The sequence below is a fragment of the Puntigrus tetrazona genome, chromosome 8 (genome assembly GCF_018831695.1).
Source record: "Puntigrus tetrazona isolate hp1 chromosome 8, ASM1883169v1, whole genome shotgun sequence".
Lineage (NCBI taxonomy): Eukaryota > Metazoa > Chordata > Actinopteri > Cypriniformes > Cyprinidae > Puntigrus > Puntigrus tetrazona.
Genome location: NC_056706.1, coordinates 6465179 through 6479186, shown reverse-complemented (window position 1 = coordinate 6479186; position 14008 = coordinate 6465179). Strand labels below are relative to the sequence as shown.

The 14008-nt window shown below is 37.3% G+C and overlaps 2 protein-coding genes across 2 annotated transcripts; both read left to right on the top strand.

Annotated features, from left to right (window-relative positions):
- Nucleotides 1–292: 292 nt before the first annotated feature.
- On the top strand, nucleotides 293–4431 carry slc2a6 (solute carrier family 2 member 6). Its single transcript, XM_043246018.1, has 10 exons — nucleotides 293–448; nucleotides 530–683; nucleotides 783–989; nucleotides 1870–1969; nucleotides 2098–2309; nucleotides 2585–2731; nucleotides 2824–2932; nucleotides 3020–3196; nucleotides 3455–3600; nucleotides 3853–4431. The coding sequence occupies exons 1-10, from the start codon at nucleotides 390–392 to the stop codon at nucleotides 4012–4014; spliced, it is 1473 nt and encodes a 490-aa protein (XP_043101953.1). The 5' UTR covers nucleotides 293–389; the 3' UTR covers nucleotides 4015–4431.
- Nucleotides 4432–5503: 1072 nt separating this feature from the next.
- Nucleotides 5504–8488, top strand: LOC122350067. Its single transcript, XM_043246261.1, has 6 exons — nucleotides 5504–5810; nucleotides 6153–6284; nucleotides 6831–6887; nucleotides 7035–7244; nucleotides 7379–7513; nucleotides 8141–8488. The coding sequence occupies exons 1-6, from the start codon at nucleotides 5601–5603 to the stop codon at nucleotides 8354–8356; spliced, it is 960 nt and encodes a 319-aa protein (XP_043102196.1). The 5' UTR covers nucleotides 5504–5600; the 3' UTR covers nucleotides 8357–8488.
- Nucleotides 8489–14008: the final 5520 nt, after the last annotated feature.

Below are 14008 nucleotides of genomic sequence, written 5' to 3'. Positions count from 1 at the left end.
CTCTCTCTCTCTCTCTCTCTCTCTCTCTCTCTCTCTCTCTCTCTCTCTCTCTCTCTCTCTCTCTCTCTCTCTCTCTCTCTCTCTCTCTCTCTCTCTCTCTCTCTCTCTCTCTCTCTCTCTCTCTCTCTCTCTCTCTCTCTCTCTCTCTCTCTCTCTCTCTCTCTCTCTCTGTCTGACCGGTTGTGGCTGCTCTCTCCTCTGACTGGAAATGTCTGGTTGCTTAACACACCTCTTATCTGAGTTGAAGAAGTTCCGACGTTCGCTTCCTCATTTTTGTCCCTATCTAGAAATCCCAGGATTGCAAAAATGGGCTTTTACTTTCGCTCTCTTACAGTTATACCCGGTCGAGCATCGAAGCCATTCGGTGTCCAGGGTGAAGCGGAGGAGCGATGGAAGACAGACCGGATGAAACCACCACGTTGATTCGAAACAAACCAACCCGATTCAGGTGACTCCCTCGCTCCATTTTTATGCAGTCTGAATGAAACTGTATTTATGCTGAATTTGTTCGATTGCTTATACTTTATAGACATGGAAAGCTCTTCCTTGCGGCGTTTTCAGCTGTTCTGGGCAATTTCAATTTTGGGTTTGCCTTGGTGTTCCCCTCCCCTGTGATCCCCCAGCTTCAAAAGGGTGATGACCCTCGGCTGCAGATGGACATCCATCAGATATCATGGTTTGGTGTAAGATCTTCAATGTGTTTAAACATATGGAAGATGTTTTCAGGTATAAACATACAGTAAAAATACATCTTTGTAACTTGTTCCTCTTTGGTTTATTAGTCAATTTTCACCCTCGGAGCAGCCTTGGGAGGTGTAAGTGCCATGCTGCTGAATGACAGAGTCGGGAGAAAAATAAGCATCATGTTGTCAGGAGTCCCATCTGCGTTAGGTCTCCTTGTGATGGGGTCCGCACAAAACTTTTGGATGTTATTATGGGGCCGATTTCTGACTGGCGTTGCCGGTGGTATCACTGCTGGATCTATTCCTGTAAGTTTTCTGTTAGTCCATCTTGTTTATAGGGATAGCAGTATTAATTGAATGTTTTTTTTTACTTTTTTAGTAAGTCTGATTTAAATCTTATGAGATAAAATTCTGGACGGTATGTGTTAATGATAATAAATATTGTCAATAAGCATGTACGTTGGCTGCACGCAAAAAGCAAAAACATTGTAATTATTAATTTACGAACAAATGCAAAATGAATGAATGATTCCCAGAGACTTAAATTTGTGAGTTATAGCAGGGTTTCTGCAGGTTTTAAAAAAAGGTCTGTTAAATGTTGCACTCATTGCTCAAAATGAATCTCTTCCTCGGTATCTTTACTTGAATAACATTGACTTGAGATTCAAAATGAAAATTGTTGTGTTTTTTGAAATCGAGATTGTTTAAAACACAAATATCTGGTATAGTAAAAGTTATTTTCTTTCTAGCATTTGGGAGTCTCTATATTTAAGCCTTAAACTATTTATCATGAAAATTAAGTAGCAAGTTGTGTTGCTGATGCACCTCATTGTGGGCTCCCTTACATTCCCTATTACATTTAAAGAACATTTGGACATAAAAAAGCAAATTTATCTTCATAATTCTGCATAATCCTTGTATTAGTCTGAATTCAAGTTATTTCTCGAATTATGTATCTCAATTGGTAAGTCGCTTTGGATAAAAGCGTTTGCTAAATGAATAAATGCAAATTGCTGAATTCGTGATATCTGATTTGCTAACTGACTGCATGTTTGTGTGACGTGTATTTAGATACGGTCTACAATTATAGTTGATCATAACATATGGGATTTTAATTAAAGAAGCGTATTAGTGGTTGAGGTTTCCTGTCTAATGGATCTCATTAACGTCAGAACTTTTTACACAGGTGTACGTGTCAGAAATTTCGCACCCGTCTGTGAGGGGTGCACTGGGTTCGTGTCCTCAGATCACAGCTGTCTTTGGAAGCCTAGCACTCTACGCTTTTGGTGAGGGACCTCATATTTCTCGGGTGTATGATGGAGCATGCTTTCTCCCACACCTTCAACTTTCATTTTTCAGGTGCGTTATCCTGTACGCCCTTTAAAAATTATGCTATTTTATCTTCTCTCCCCAGGCTTGGTTTTGCCGTGGAGGTGGCTGGCGGTGGCTGGGGAGATCCCTGTCGTTATCATGATGATTTTGCTTTGCTTCATGCCGACCTCCCCACGTTACCACATCATGAAAGGGAACAGAGCGCGAGCAGTTAAATCGCTGGAATGGCTCAGAGGCCCCGATTCTGATTACTTGACCGAGTTCAATAAGATTGAGCGCAGTATCAATTCTCAGGTAAAAGGCACATTGTGGTGGATTACATCACGTTATCAGGGTGGTTTGCAATAAAACTTTATAAAGTCATTCAGATAGAATTCAATAAGAGAAAATGGGATCAGTTGTATTGCACTGATTTTTTTTTTTTTTTTATCAGATTAACATTCAACCTATTTCAAAGGTGTCTGTCATTTTCATTTTCTTAGTATTGCTGCCGACCATTGAATAAATCAAAAAATTTGAACATTCATCATATAAAAATAGATGATTAAATGACACGTTCTCTCCAACAGAACGTTCAATGGAGTGATCTTAAAACACCTTTATACTATAAACCAATTCTAATCTCAGTCTTCATGAGATTCTTGCAGCAGATGACTGGTATAACCCCAATTCTAGTATATCTGGAGCCCATCTTCCATATGACAGCTATATCGCTGGTATGTCTCAAAGATTCATTCGTTTAAACTGGGAAACACCTGAAAGCACATTTATCCATCTGAAAAAAAAATCATGTTTTATTGCCATTCAGGAACCGAAATATGATGCAGCATTAGTGGGAGCTGTAAGATTGATGTCTGTCGCTATCGCGGCCAGTTTGATGGACAAAGCGGGTCGAAAAGCTCTACTGTTCACCTCAGGTTTGTGAAGAAATAGAAGTATTACATTTGGTAAATGCAACTGTTTGGAAAAAATACCTAAAACCAAATCGTCTTTTATTCCTCCAGGATTTTTGATGTATCTAGCCACGCTTTCAATGACCATGTACACTCACAGAACGCCGTGCAACCACGGCAATCTTACTGTAGCTGAGGGCTTGAAGAGCACTTACGGGGGCTTAACAGGCCCTGCCTTTGATCCGATAACTCTAATTCCTCTAATAAGCTCCATGGTCATCATATTTGGTGAGTTTTCTTGATTTCAGGAAGTTCATTGTTCATTTACAGTGTGGCCAGTTCACTTTGACTTACTGTAGAAGCTTTTTGTGAATCTCATAAATGACAGATAAGGATCTTCTAGAACATTTAGGAGTTAGGAGGACGTTAGGAGTGATAAAGTGATGCATTAAAAAATGTAAATTGATTTTTTTAGAATTGGTTCTAGTTCTTTTTCCTCATGTGAAACAACATGCAGCATAATGTCACTGAAATCTCCCCATGCAGGTTATGCTATGGGTTGGGGTCCAATCACATGGCTGCTAATGTCAGAGATTTTACCTTTGGGCGCACGTGGTGTAGCATCTGGTTTGTGCGTTGGTGTGAGCTGGATCACAGCCTTTGTTCTGACACAACTCTTTATGCACGTGGTGGTGAGCTAAATCTCTTTTTTACACACATAGAAACAGGAAGTGGAAAAATACATATTTTTATGTTACCTAATAGCAAGTACAACATAATCCTTGTTCAAGATCATTAAGGATAAAACCAATTTATCTTGATAATACTCATTTTACACGTGATCTTGTTCCTTCCTTTTTCCTTCAGGATTGTTTGTATTTCTTGTATTTTTCATCTGCTAGCTAAAAAAACGAAAATTTGATAACATGTATCTTTTCCTATAGGAGGCCTATGGACTCTTTGCGCCTTTCTTGTTCTTCTGTGTCGTCTCTGTAGTGAATATAATTTTCACTGCTAAATGTGTGCCAGAAACAAAAGGCCGGACTCTGGAGGAGATTGAGAACTTTTTCAGGACTGGCCGAACCTTCACCATTCTTGATTCTTGAAATGTCCGGTTTAGACTTAGCAGCAATGCTGTGGCACTATTTAAGCTACAGAGACAAAAATTATAATTTTTTTTTACTCAGGTTGTGAGTTTGCTCCGATGGTTACTCCGATGTAAATACATTAATGTGCGCATGTATTATATATAAGTGTACAAGTGTAAAATGTACAAGTCGTATAAGTGCATAAAGTATATGAATAAATCCATGTATATACTGAATATATAAAGTCTCTCAGTTATATGAATAACTTCTCTTTCGTTGTTCCGCAATTGTTTTCATCAGTGTGACCATGACCCAACCCGTTGCACAAAATGTGTTTGTCCAGGAACTAAAATACAATGATGTTCCTATGGGTGTGTAACATAGCTAGAATTGAGCAAGACTTCAGCAAAATAAATTCTGGTTTTCTGTCTTCTACTGATTTGTACATAAAGATTTTTGTTTATTGTTTATCACTGTACTTAATGTTACAGCTTTGCGCTAAAATATTGGTCTGTTTCATATTTATACTTAATGGTTTTTTTTTTTCAAACAATTAAATCATTATCCAACCTCCTTACCCAATTAAATGCATATGCTTTCTTATCAGTAAGCATGTTTTTCAAAACTACTGTTTGAAAGAGAAAAATGTTTATTTTATTGACAGCCTTGATAAGATGCCTCTTTCTGCTTTCAGACTGTATGACGCCACAGTGCTTCCTGTTAATCAACACTAAACCGGCGTTATGTACCAGTGTTGCATATTTGTAAATGCTAAAATGGACAGATAACCTTGTTGGTATGCAGTGCATTATTTAATACACAAATTCATAATTCCTAAACTGAACTGATTTCCTTACTTCAATGAATTGCAAATTTAGCCAATATGATATTAACATATAGTTACTTTTTAAATTCATTTTAATTACAATTTTAAAAGGAATTGCTGTGGAAGTTGGAAAAAACAATGCTGTTATTTAAAAAAGTCGGTTAATTTTTAATTTGACCTCAATGTCTCATCATGTAACCCAATTCTCAATGGCTCTTATCCAAAAGCTAAGTTGCTTACACGCACAAACAAGCCTTTAAGGAAAAATCATGTGATAAATGTTAGGCTTTAAGCTGATTTATTGGTTTCCATTTAGTGAAGGGTTCCCAAAAATGTTAATAAATAACCACGTGCTTAAGACCGACACTATATGGATGTTATTTCTTACATTACGCAATCTAGAAAGACCAAACGTTTCATACATACGTATATTAACAGGGTCATATAGCATTGATTTACTCATGTTTTGTTTATAAATAAAACGGTTGCCTCTCCGTGCAGTGCGATGAAACATTTTAATTAATGGTGAAAGTTGCGTTGCGGATGTTAGTAAAATAAACGCTGATTTAAAAGCGCCACACGTTTAAAACTTGTACCGCGTACCGGCTACACGAACTCGACGGCTCGCATCCCACGCGAACGTTTTTATTCTCGCAGGTTTTACGTAACACTCGCAGCCAGAAGAACATGAAGTCGCCATCAGCACCGGGTTACTCAAGAGAACCGAGGAACCCCTCCAGTGAGTTTCATAATTAGGTTGTGTAAGGGCACGTTACGTATGAGGGCTTTAGAAGCCAGCGGGGCTACAAATGCAGTTCCTTGCCGCTCTGAAAACATTGATTTAACAGTCAACTCGGACTGTGAACCAACCATGAAAACGAACAGGGAGAAAGTAATTGGAAGTCAAGTCATTTCAGCCGAACTTGTGGCCGGACTGCTACTCAGCGTGGCGTATAGGATGTGTTCCAGTTTGGCTTTTTCCTCAGAGGTGGGTCCTTACGCCTGTAAGAGCTTGGAATTATGTAACGCGTTGTTTGGAAACGCTAATAAGCAAAGGGGAAATAAAATATGCGTGTTTCCTTTGCAAAAATCACGATAAAACACCATAATGCAGATGTAGCGAAAGTCGTTAGGGGACTCTGAATCAAACGGAACGCACGCGTCTCTAGACGCGTTATTTAACGCGCGTTGTAAATACGCGACGCGTTCCGTCTAAACGAGACGGAGCTGCTAAGAAGTTGTTCAGAATGTCTGCATTATATTATAATATTTATACTTTAATTACTGGACCTGAATTGATTGTTACTGTGATAATACTTTTGTGTTGCAGGGGGAAAGCGCGCAGTCTGAAGTAACGCGCTCGCTTGTGTGTGTGTGGGTCGCTAGTAATATTAAGTTCATTTTCTTCAAAAGCAACAACCATCCACTTTCTCTTTCAGCTCATTCCGTCTCCAGGCTTGTTGTAAGTGCACTGCAAACACCTGCATATTTTCAGTTTAGGCGATCGAATAGTTTATCCCGTATTTAAGGTGATATAAAGTGTACCTGGCCAATAAACTGGTTTTATTCGAATTAAAATCTTATTAAATATGACTCTGTTAACTTGAGTAGGGTAGATTAGGCCTGCACCGAATGTATTTTTGAAGTTACTTTATAGCTACTCAATAAATCTGGGGCTTAGCAAGGTGTAGTGTTTTTAAATAAAATTTTAATAAATACTTTTATACGTCAAGGATGCATTAAATTAATCAGTGAAACTGCTGGTAATTCAGCTTTGCGTGACAGGAATAAATTATATTTTTAAAAATATAATAAAGTAAAAGTTATTTATAACAGTTAAATATACTAATATTTCACAATAGCATTGTTTTGGTCAAATAAATGCAGCCTACATGAGCATAGTAGACTACCTTTTGAAAACGTTACAAAACTGACCTCCGACCTTTGGAATTGCACATATGACCTTTATGATATATAAATTAAATGTTTTAAACGACTTTTTCTACAGGCCTTCCTTTCACTGTTGGGAGTCCACAGAGAGGCACACATTCAGGGAACAGACCTCGTGAGTACTGTGACATGATGCATGCATTTTATTATTTTAGGTCACTTTTTAATCTAAACATAAAAGTAAAACTGTTGATTCGCCATAAAACATCAAATGTTCGTTACATGCCGGTTAAACCTGTACACCTTGACTTTTTCTCTCCAGCTTCCAATGGTGGATATGGCGGTGTTCTTGTTCTTTCTTCTAAGCAGTTTGATTCTTCTGATCTTGGATCACAATCAGTTGAAAGGCTCTTTGAAACGATCTGAACTGCTCACTAAGCCCCAGAGGTTTTTCCTTCAAATTGATTTTTTTGCCAACTTTATTTGTGGACTCATGTGGTTGGTTTTTCCAGGATGGCTACATGGGTCACAGGTAAAAACGTAACTTAACTACAGCTGCTGTGAACACTTGAACTATATTTGACACAAATGTATTAAGAATTTCAAAGAGGTCATGTCAGCTAAAATGCTTCGTGCGTTAATGCATTGTGTATTCGTCCATCGTAGATTAATGGATCTGAGGATCATCTTTATCTCACTCGGGCATTCGGAGCCATGATGGTCGGAGACAGCTTTGTTTCTTTTACTACTCAGAAGCAAATGGGAACCTGCGAGGTATCTGTCTTCAGCAGCCGGGCTGTGGTATGTCATATCATCAAAACATATTACAACTGTTAACACTGATTTTACTCCATGATGATTACATATCCTTTTGTGTTCAAAAACAAGATAAAACATCTGTGCTGGGGGTCAAAATGACTTGCATTGGTTTCCATTCAATTACCAAAAATCTAAAGAGTCATCTTAAAACACAAACTTCTATTGTTGCTTTACAGAGACTAAAAAATAAAAAAATATGTAAGAAATGTTGTATTTTTATGGTGTTATTTCTACCGTATTAGGGGTATACATTTATTATACAGTATATTACATATTGCAACATTTCTAGTAATTCAGATGCCAAAAAAAACCCAAATGCAACTTTTGACAGTTTTTTAAAAAATGTCATCATTTCTCACGTATTTCATATTTTAGTGCCTGATGAACTACAATACAGGTTTTCAGTTTTTTCCTGACTCTTTAGTGTTCGTTTTTGGCAAACTGCATGAAACCAATGGGGGCTCAAAAAGTCGTTACCCTAAATGAGAAGCGTTCACAAAAGTTCAAGAGGAAATAAATAGTTTAACCAGTAATTCGAGCATTTTGAATATCGAATGTGTGATTAATTCACCTCAACACGACGGTATGTATGAATCTGTCCCCATTTAGGGAACTTCGGCGGTTGTCATCTTCATGATCCACACCCAGCTCGCCACATCTGCATGGAAAACCCCGCATCTCTGTTTGGGACTAGTAGGGGTCAGTCTGTGGGCTGGAAACTCCATCTTTGGCTACCTGAGCTCCAAAGACACAACCACACAGTCGGTGAATGATATATACTGGCGTGCTGTACAGAGAAAAGACGGAAGGCTTCATGCACAATAGATATTTTGTCATATGCATATATATATTATGACATAATTGAGTGCATTTCTATGCTTTATTATGTTTTTGACAAACTATTTATACTGTAAATATAGTTGTTTTATGAATATTAAATCTGCATTCTTTTGTAAATGATGGTTCTTTTTTAAAATGTAAATATTGTAAGCAAATTCACTTTAAATATGCAATGTAGATATGCAAATACAGATAGAACTTGTCTGTTGACTTCAACGGCACTCCATATAAGTAAAAGTGCTTTGTCAGCTGTCCGCGAACCGCCTCCTTTCACACATTCAGGTGTCGAGTCATTCTCCTGCAATATGCATGGAACCATTTGTTTTATGACTTTGGATGCAACATTTGATGCTCCTGCAAACAGAATTGAAAATATATGAACATTGTAGGATGTCAGAATTGTTTTATATATCAATATACACACACACACACATATATATATATATATATATATATATATATATATATATATATATATATATATATATGTATATATATATATATACATATATATATATATATATATATATATATATACATGTATATGTATATATACACATATATATATATATATGTGTGTGTGTATTTTAGCATCCTGCTATTGTTTAGTGTTTTTTCAAATACGTTCCTCTAAAAGTGTTTCTTATCAAAATTGCCAGATTCTGGTTCCCATGAGAACATACACTGTTCTTTCTTTTTTCTTTCTTCTGGCCAAGTCGCTCCATCTTCTACGGCCTCATTCTTGAGTCGATTGTCACTGGCAGCTTTGTGAGTGTTTGGCAGTCGTTTGGTCTCTTTGGCAAGACCTGTGTGAGCAGTAACATTGACCTTAATTGAACTTTATTCCTCCTGCAGTGGCCATGATGTAGTCCAGCTTAACAAGACCGTGCAAAACCCAAATAAATAGCTTTACCGTGCAGCTGAGATCTATTAACACCTCTAACCCGGCACAAGAGCTCTGCTCCAAGAGCACGACGTGTTTTCAATTTGGCCACTTGGTGGCGCTGTGTACACAGATTACAGCCTCTGGTTTTCCTTAAAAACTTAAAGCTGACAACAGTGCTGGTAAATTTACCATGAACTCTTGTTATTAAAATGCCATTTCTAAATTACAGCTGGATAATCAGAACCAAAACTACTTTTTGATGTAGCACAATTATCCTAATAAGCTCTTTATCTTAGAAAATTAAGCAGTAAGATGGTTTTAAAGGCTTGGTTCATGATGCCTGTTAAATACAGTCCCTCTATTTCTCATAAACACTCAGTATTCGCTCACCAATAAATGAATATTATATCATCGGTTAATCTCACTTTGTTGCATTTTTTTCCCTCCTTTTTTTCTAGAACACAAAAGGAAAACATTCTAAAGAATTGAACCGTTTCCATGCAATTACAGTGAATCAAGACCGAAGCTTTTGAGCTTCAAAGTGCACAAAAGAACCTCAAAAGTAACATAAGAGTAGTCCATGGGTCCTCTGAAGCCATACAATAGAAAGTGGACCAAAATTAATGTTGATGGAAAGCACATGAGCAAGAAACAATTATACATTTATTATCGATTTACACAAGGAAACGTAATATATTCTCTTTTGCCAGACATAAAATAAATATCCTCCAATTATAATAACTAATAAATATATAATATATCAACTCATATATATCGATATATTTATTAAATGAATGCTGTATCATACATGCTGCCTTCATGATCCACCTCTCTAGATAAATAAACTTTTGTCCCTTTAAGACGTGTCAGATTTTCACACAAATCTAATAACTCTATATTTAACGCTTTAAGATAGAGCGCCCGACCAATTTTCCACTTGCAAACGATGTTGTAAAGAATCACAACACATTTACCGTTTTACTATTTAGTCAGTTTTACTGTTATTGACTTTTTAACAAGACCTATAACAAATCATTCGAGCATCTCCAGCGTTACGCGCAGCCAGGGTCTGATTCGGGCAACTTTGCAGGCCTGCCTCCAGATATAGCGCGTTAAAGGGGCGGACCTGACAACCGAGGGGTGTGATGTGATTGGCTCGCCGGGGGGGACCTGTGATACAAACAAGCGCCGGAGAGACACCAGAGTGACACTTCTGCCTCAATGAAATAATTCAGCTTAATTCACCCACGTTAACTTTCTTCAAGAATGCCACCACTTTTCACATATTTTTAGCACAAGAGAAGCTGGATATTTTATATGTAGGTCTTTTTTGCTTGGGGAAAACAGGATACAGGATAAAGTCGCGATGCCTAAAGCCTCTCCTTCCGACGTGACGCACGGTTTCTTTTATAGTCTTCAATAAATCTGAAATGTTTTGTTATGTAAATACAGGACGGGAACGGGCGGTCAAGCGCAAGCGGTCTGTTTGGACAGCGTGGCCCAGGCCCCAGTGCAAAGCCATAACTAAACCTTGATGAAAACAACAAAATGACTTTGGCCGGAGAGTCCAATCTCAAGTCAGATTAAAGTCTTCACTGTAACCGCCGAGCCCAGAAAGAGAAAGATTCACAAAGTCCAGCCAAAGCTGGCGTCAACCCGAACGAGAAACAGTAGGGCAAAATGTGTTTATTTCTTAAAATGCTAATATTAACGTGAACAACCACAACAAGATTTTATAAGGCATCAGCTTTTTTTACGCAACTGACGTTTGAAATGCGATTGGTTGCTTTTTGTTGTTTTGTACGGTGACAGAAAAAGCGCACGAGGGAAGTTTTCGTCTTTCGCCCGCGAGACGTTTTTGGAGAATGGCAAATTATTGCAAAACTATTCCCGAGCCCCATGTGTTTGTTGCGTTCTATCACGCTCCACTGTTTTGAATGAAAACGTTTTCTGTGCGCACCGATGTGAAAATTCAAGGTCTCTGTTGTGAATATTTGCATAACGTTTTGTAATCTTTTCCTGAACTGAGAACTAGTGAATGTGTATTTATTTATTCATGAATATTAATTCATTTTAAGCCATTAAAGGACCTTGCATGTCTTAATATTCATGATCAAGGCCTTGTAAATGCGAGGTAATGTCGTCTTTATAGAACTTATTGTCAGGTTTTTTTTATTTAACATATATTTGTAAAATAACATTAAAGCATTTTGGTTTAAGGTTTGAGACAACTTTGGTTAAATGTTTTGATCTACTTTAAATGTCGACACACACACACACACACACACACACATAGTGATAAACACTAATCAAAATTATGTAAAAAATTTGTTAATATATTTGTATCTGTATTGTTGATCTTTTAACGCTACCTGTCAAGTTAACTGAATATGCCACAGCATTTATAATTTCATAATTACATAAAACATGAATATGCATATTTTTGGCAATACCGCTGGATCACAGTCTTGTTTTCCTTAAAAAAAAATCTAGTTTCTGTGCTTGTATCAAGATTTGAATTTGGTTTAAGAAATGTTCACAACACTATTTCAGCTTTTCCCAAACAGTTTGCAGCATGTTATTATTTCTCTTTCTCCGCTGGTCATTTGCTAACCGAGGAGGTAGGAAAAGGATTCAAAATTAGACCATAATTTTTCATGGAATTGCTTTTTAAAATGGCAACCTTTGCGGCTCTTTGAAATTCTGTGGCCTCACGAAATGAATGAAAATCAAATGTCGATTTACAAACAAATTGACAACAAGGTTGATTTTTATGACAGCGAGCGGCTTTTAATTGTTTTCTGGTGATTTGCACTCTGACCATCCATTTATGTCCTTTCGGTTGAAAGGATGGATTTGTGCGCACGCCATTTTATCACAGTTGTGGATGTCCGGTGACACACAAATCCAATTCGCCAATTTTCTTGTAAAATTGCAGGTAGTGGTAGTAAAGTGCTTCAATTAGAAATGCACAGTTGGCCTATTAGTTGTTCGCTGACCTTGTGTCAGTACGGCTTTTGACTGTAAGAGTGGGAAATGTTTTCCAGTAGACTATTCACCCTCAATGGTTGACTTCTTTTTTCATAATTAATAAGCCCTGTTTCCAAAACCTAGGGAGCTGCCACTGTAGCAGCGTTTCAAGGAATTCTTAGAACTAAAACCTGTTTCAAAATGGCAGATGTTTAAAGGAATTTAAATATCGTCTGAGATTTTGATGAGTTTATTTCTTCACCGTAACAAATTCAGCATTACATCACTTGCTCACCAAAGTATCCTCTGCAGTGAATGGGTGCTGCAGAATGATAAAACCGCTGATAGAAACATCCCAGTGACCCATAAATATTCTCCAGTCCATCAGTAATGTCTTGTAAGTTCCTCCAGTGACAAAATCAACCCCCTGTCGTCCATCAAAATACAATACATACTTGTTTAGAACTGTATAGGACTGTTTTGCCCGTGGTTATCGGTGAATATTTCTCTCCTGATTCAGACAAGACAACTTTTTTACTGGAGGAAGCAATACTATGGCTAGAGAAAAAACAAGAAGGTCTGAGAAAAAACAAGAAGTTACTTGTGATGTTTTTTTATGAGATGTGTGTACTCTCATTCTGACGGCACCCATTCACTGCAGAGGATCCGCTGATGAGCAAGTGATGTAATGCTAAATCACATTAAATTGCATTAGTTTAAAAAAGTCTGTTCTGAGTAACACGTTTTTAGGTGAAGCATTGTTTCATAAATATGCAATCATGCATTGCAGATTGCAACACACTCTACAGTACAAGCTTTAAAAAAAAGCACGATACCTGTCACGAGTTATGACTACTTGTTGTCAATCTTGTTCATCTCTGTGCCAGAGCCAGACCCCTTTCTTCTCTGGCTCCACATCAAATAAACTTCCTTTGAAGCTTATTGACTGATCATTCTCACCAAGGAGCACATTTCCTGTAAAGCTGCTTCTTTCAGGGCTACATGTCCTTCTTTGCAAGAAGTAGCCCACAAAAAAAAAAAAAAAAAAAAAAAAAAAAAAAAAAAAACAGCTGTGGGTTTTTCTACATGGGAAAGGAAGTGAATCGGTGATGGTTTTACTAGAGATAAGAAATGAGTTGTCATTCTTTTTTTGTCTGTGAAAGAAGGCTCCCCTGAGTCAAGATGTGCTTTTCTTGATAACATCCGTTATAGTGTTCTCCTCACGTATCTCCAGATGTCATCCAACAATGCAGATCTTAGATAATTGGTATATAAAATTGTGTTCAAATCACAATACAATATTCAGCTCAATGTTCTACTCCATGAAACTTTGAACAGTTCATGCTTAGATTGAGTAAATAATAATATCCATTACAATTTATTTCATGTAAAATCAGCAGACCCATTTGCCTTTCTCCAAGCATGCACTGGGGCATGAATAATTATGGCTGCAGTGTTTGACCGCCAATTTTATTTTCCAATTGTTGGTTTTATTGTCATGTTTATTAATGTGTAGTCTTTTGATGCCAGAATAAGCCTATTTCTCTTAAAATTATTAATCATGTCACTTCAAACCCATAAGACCTTTGTGCATCTTCAGAACACAAACTAAGATATTTTAAGCTTTCTGACCCTGCAATGCAACAAGGCCCAGATAGTCAATGTGACACAAGTGATTCAACTGTACTTTATGAAACTACAAGAATGCATTTTGTGCACAAAGAAAGAACAAAGGTCTTATGTGTTCGGAATGACATTTTTTTGCCAGAATTTTTGGGTGA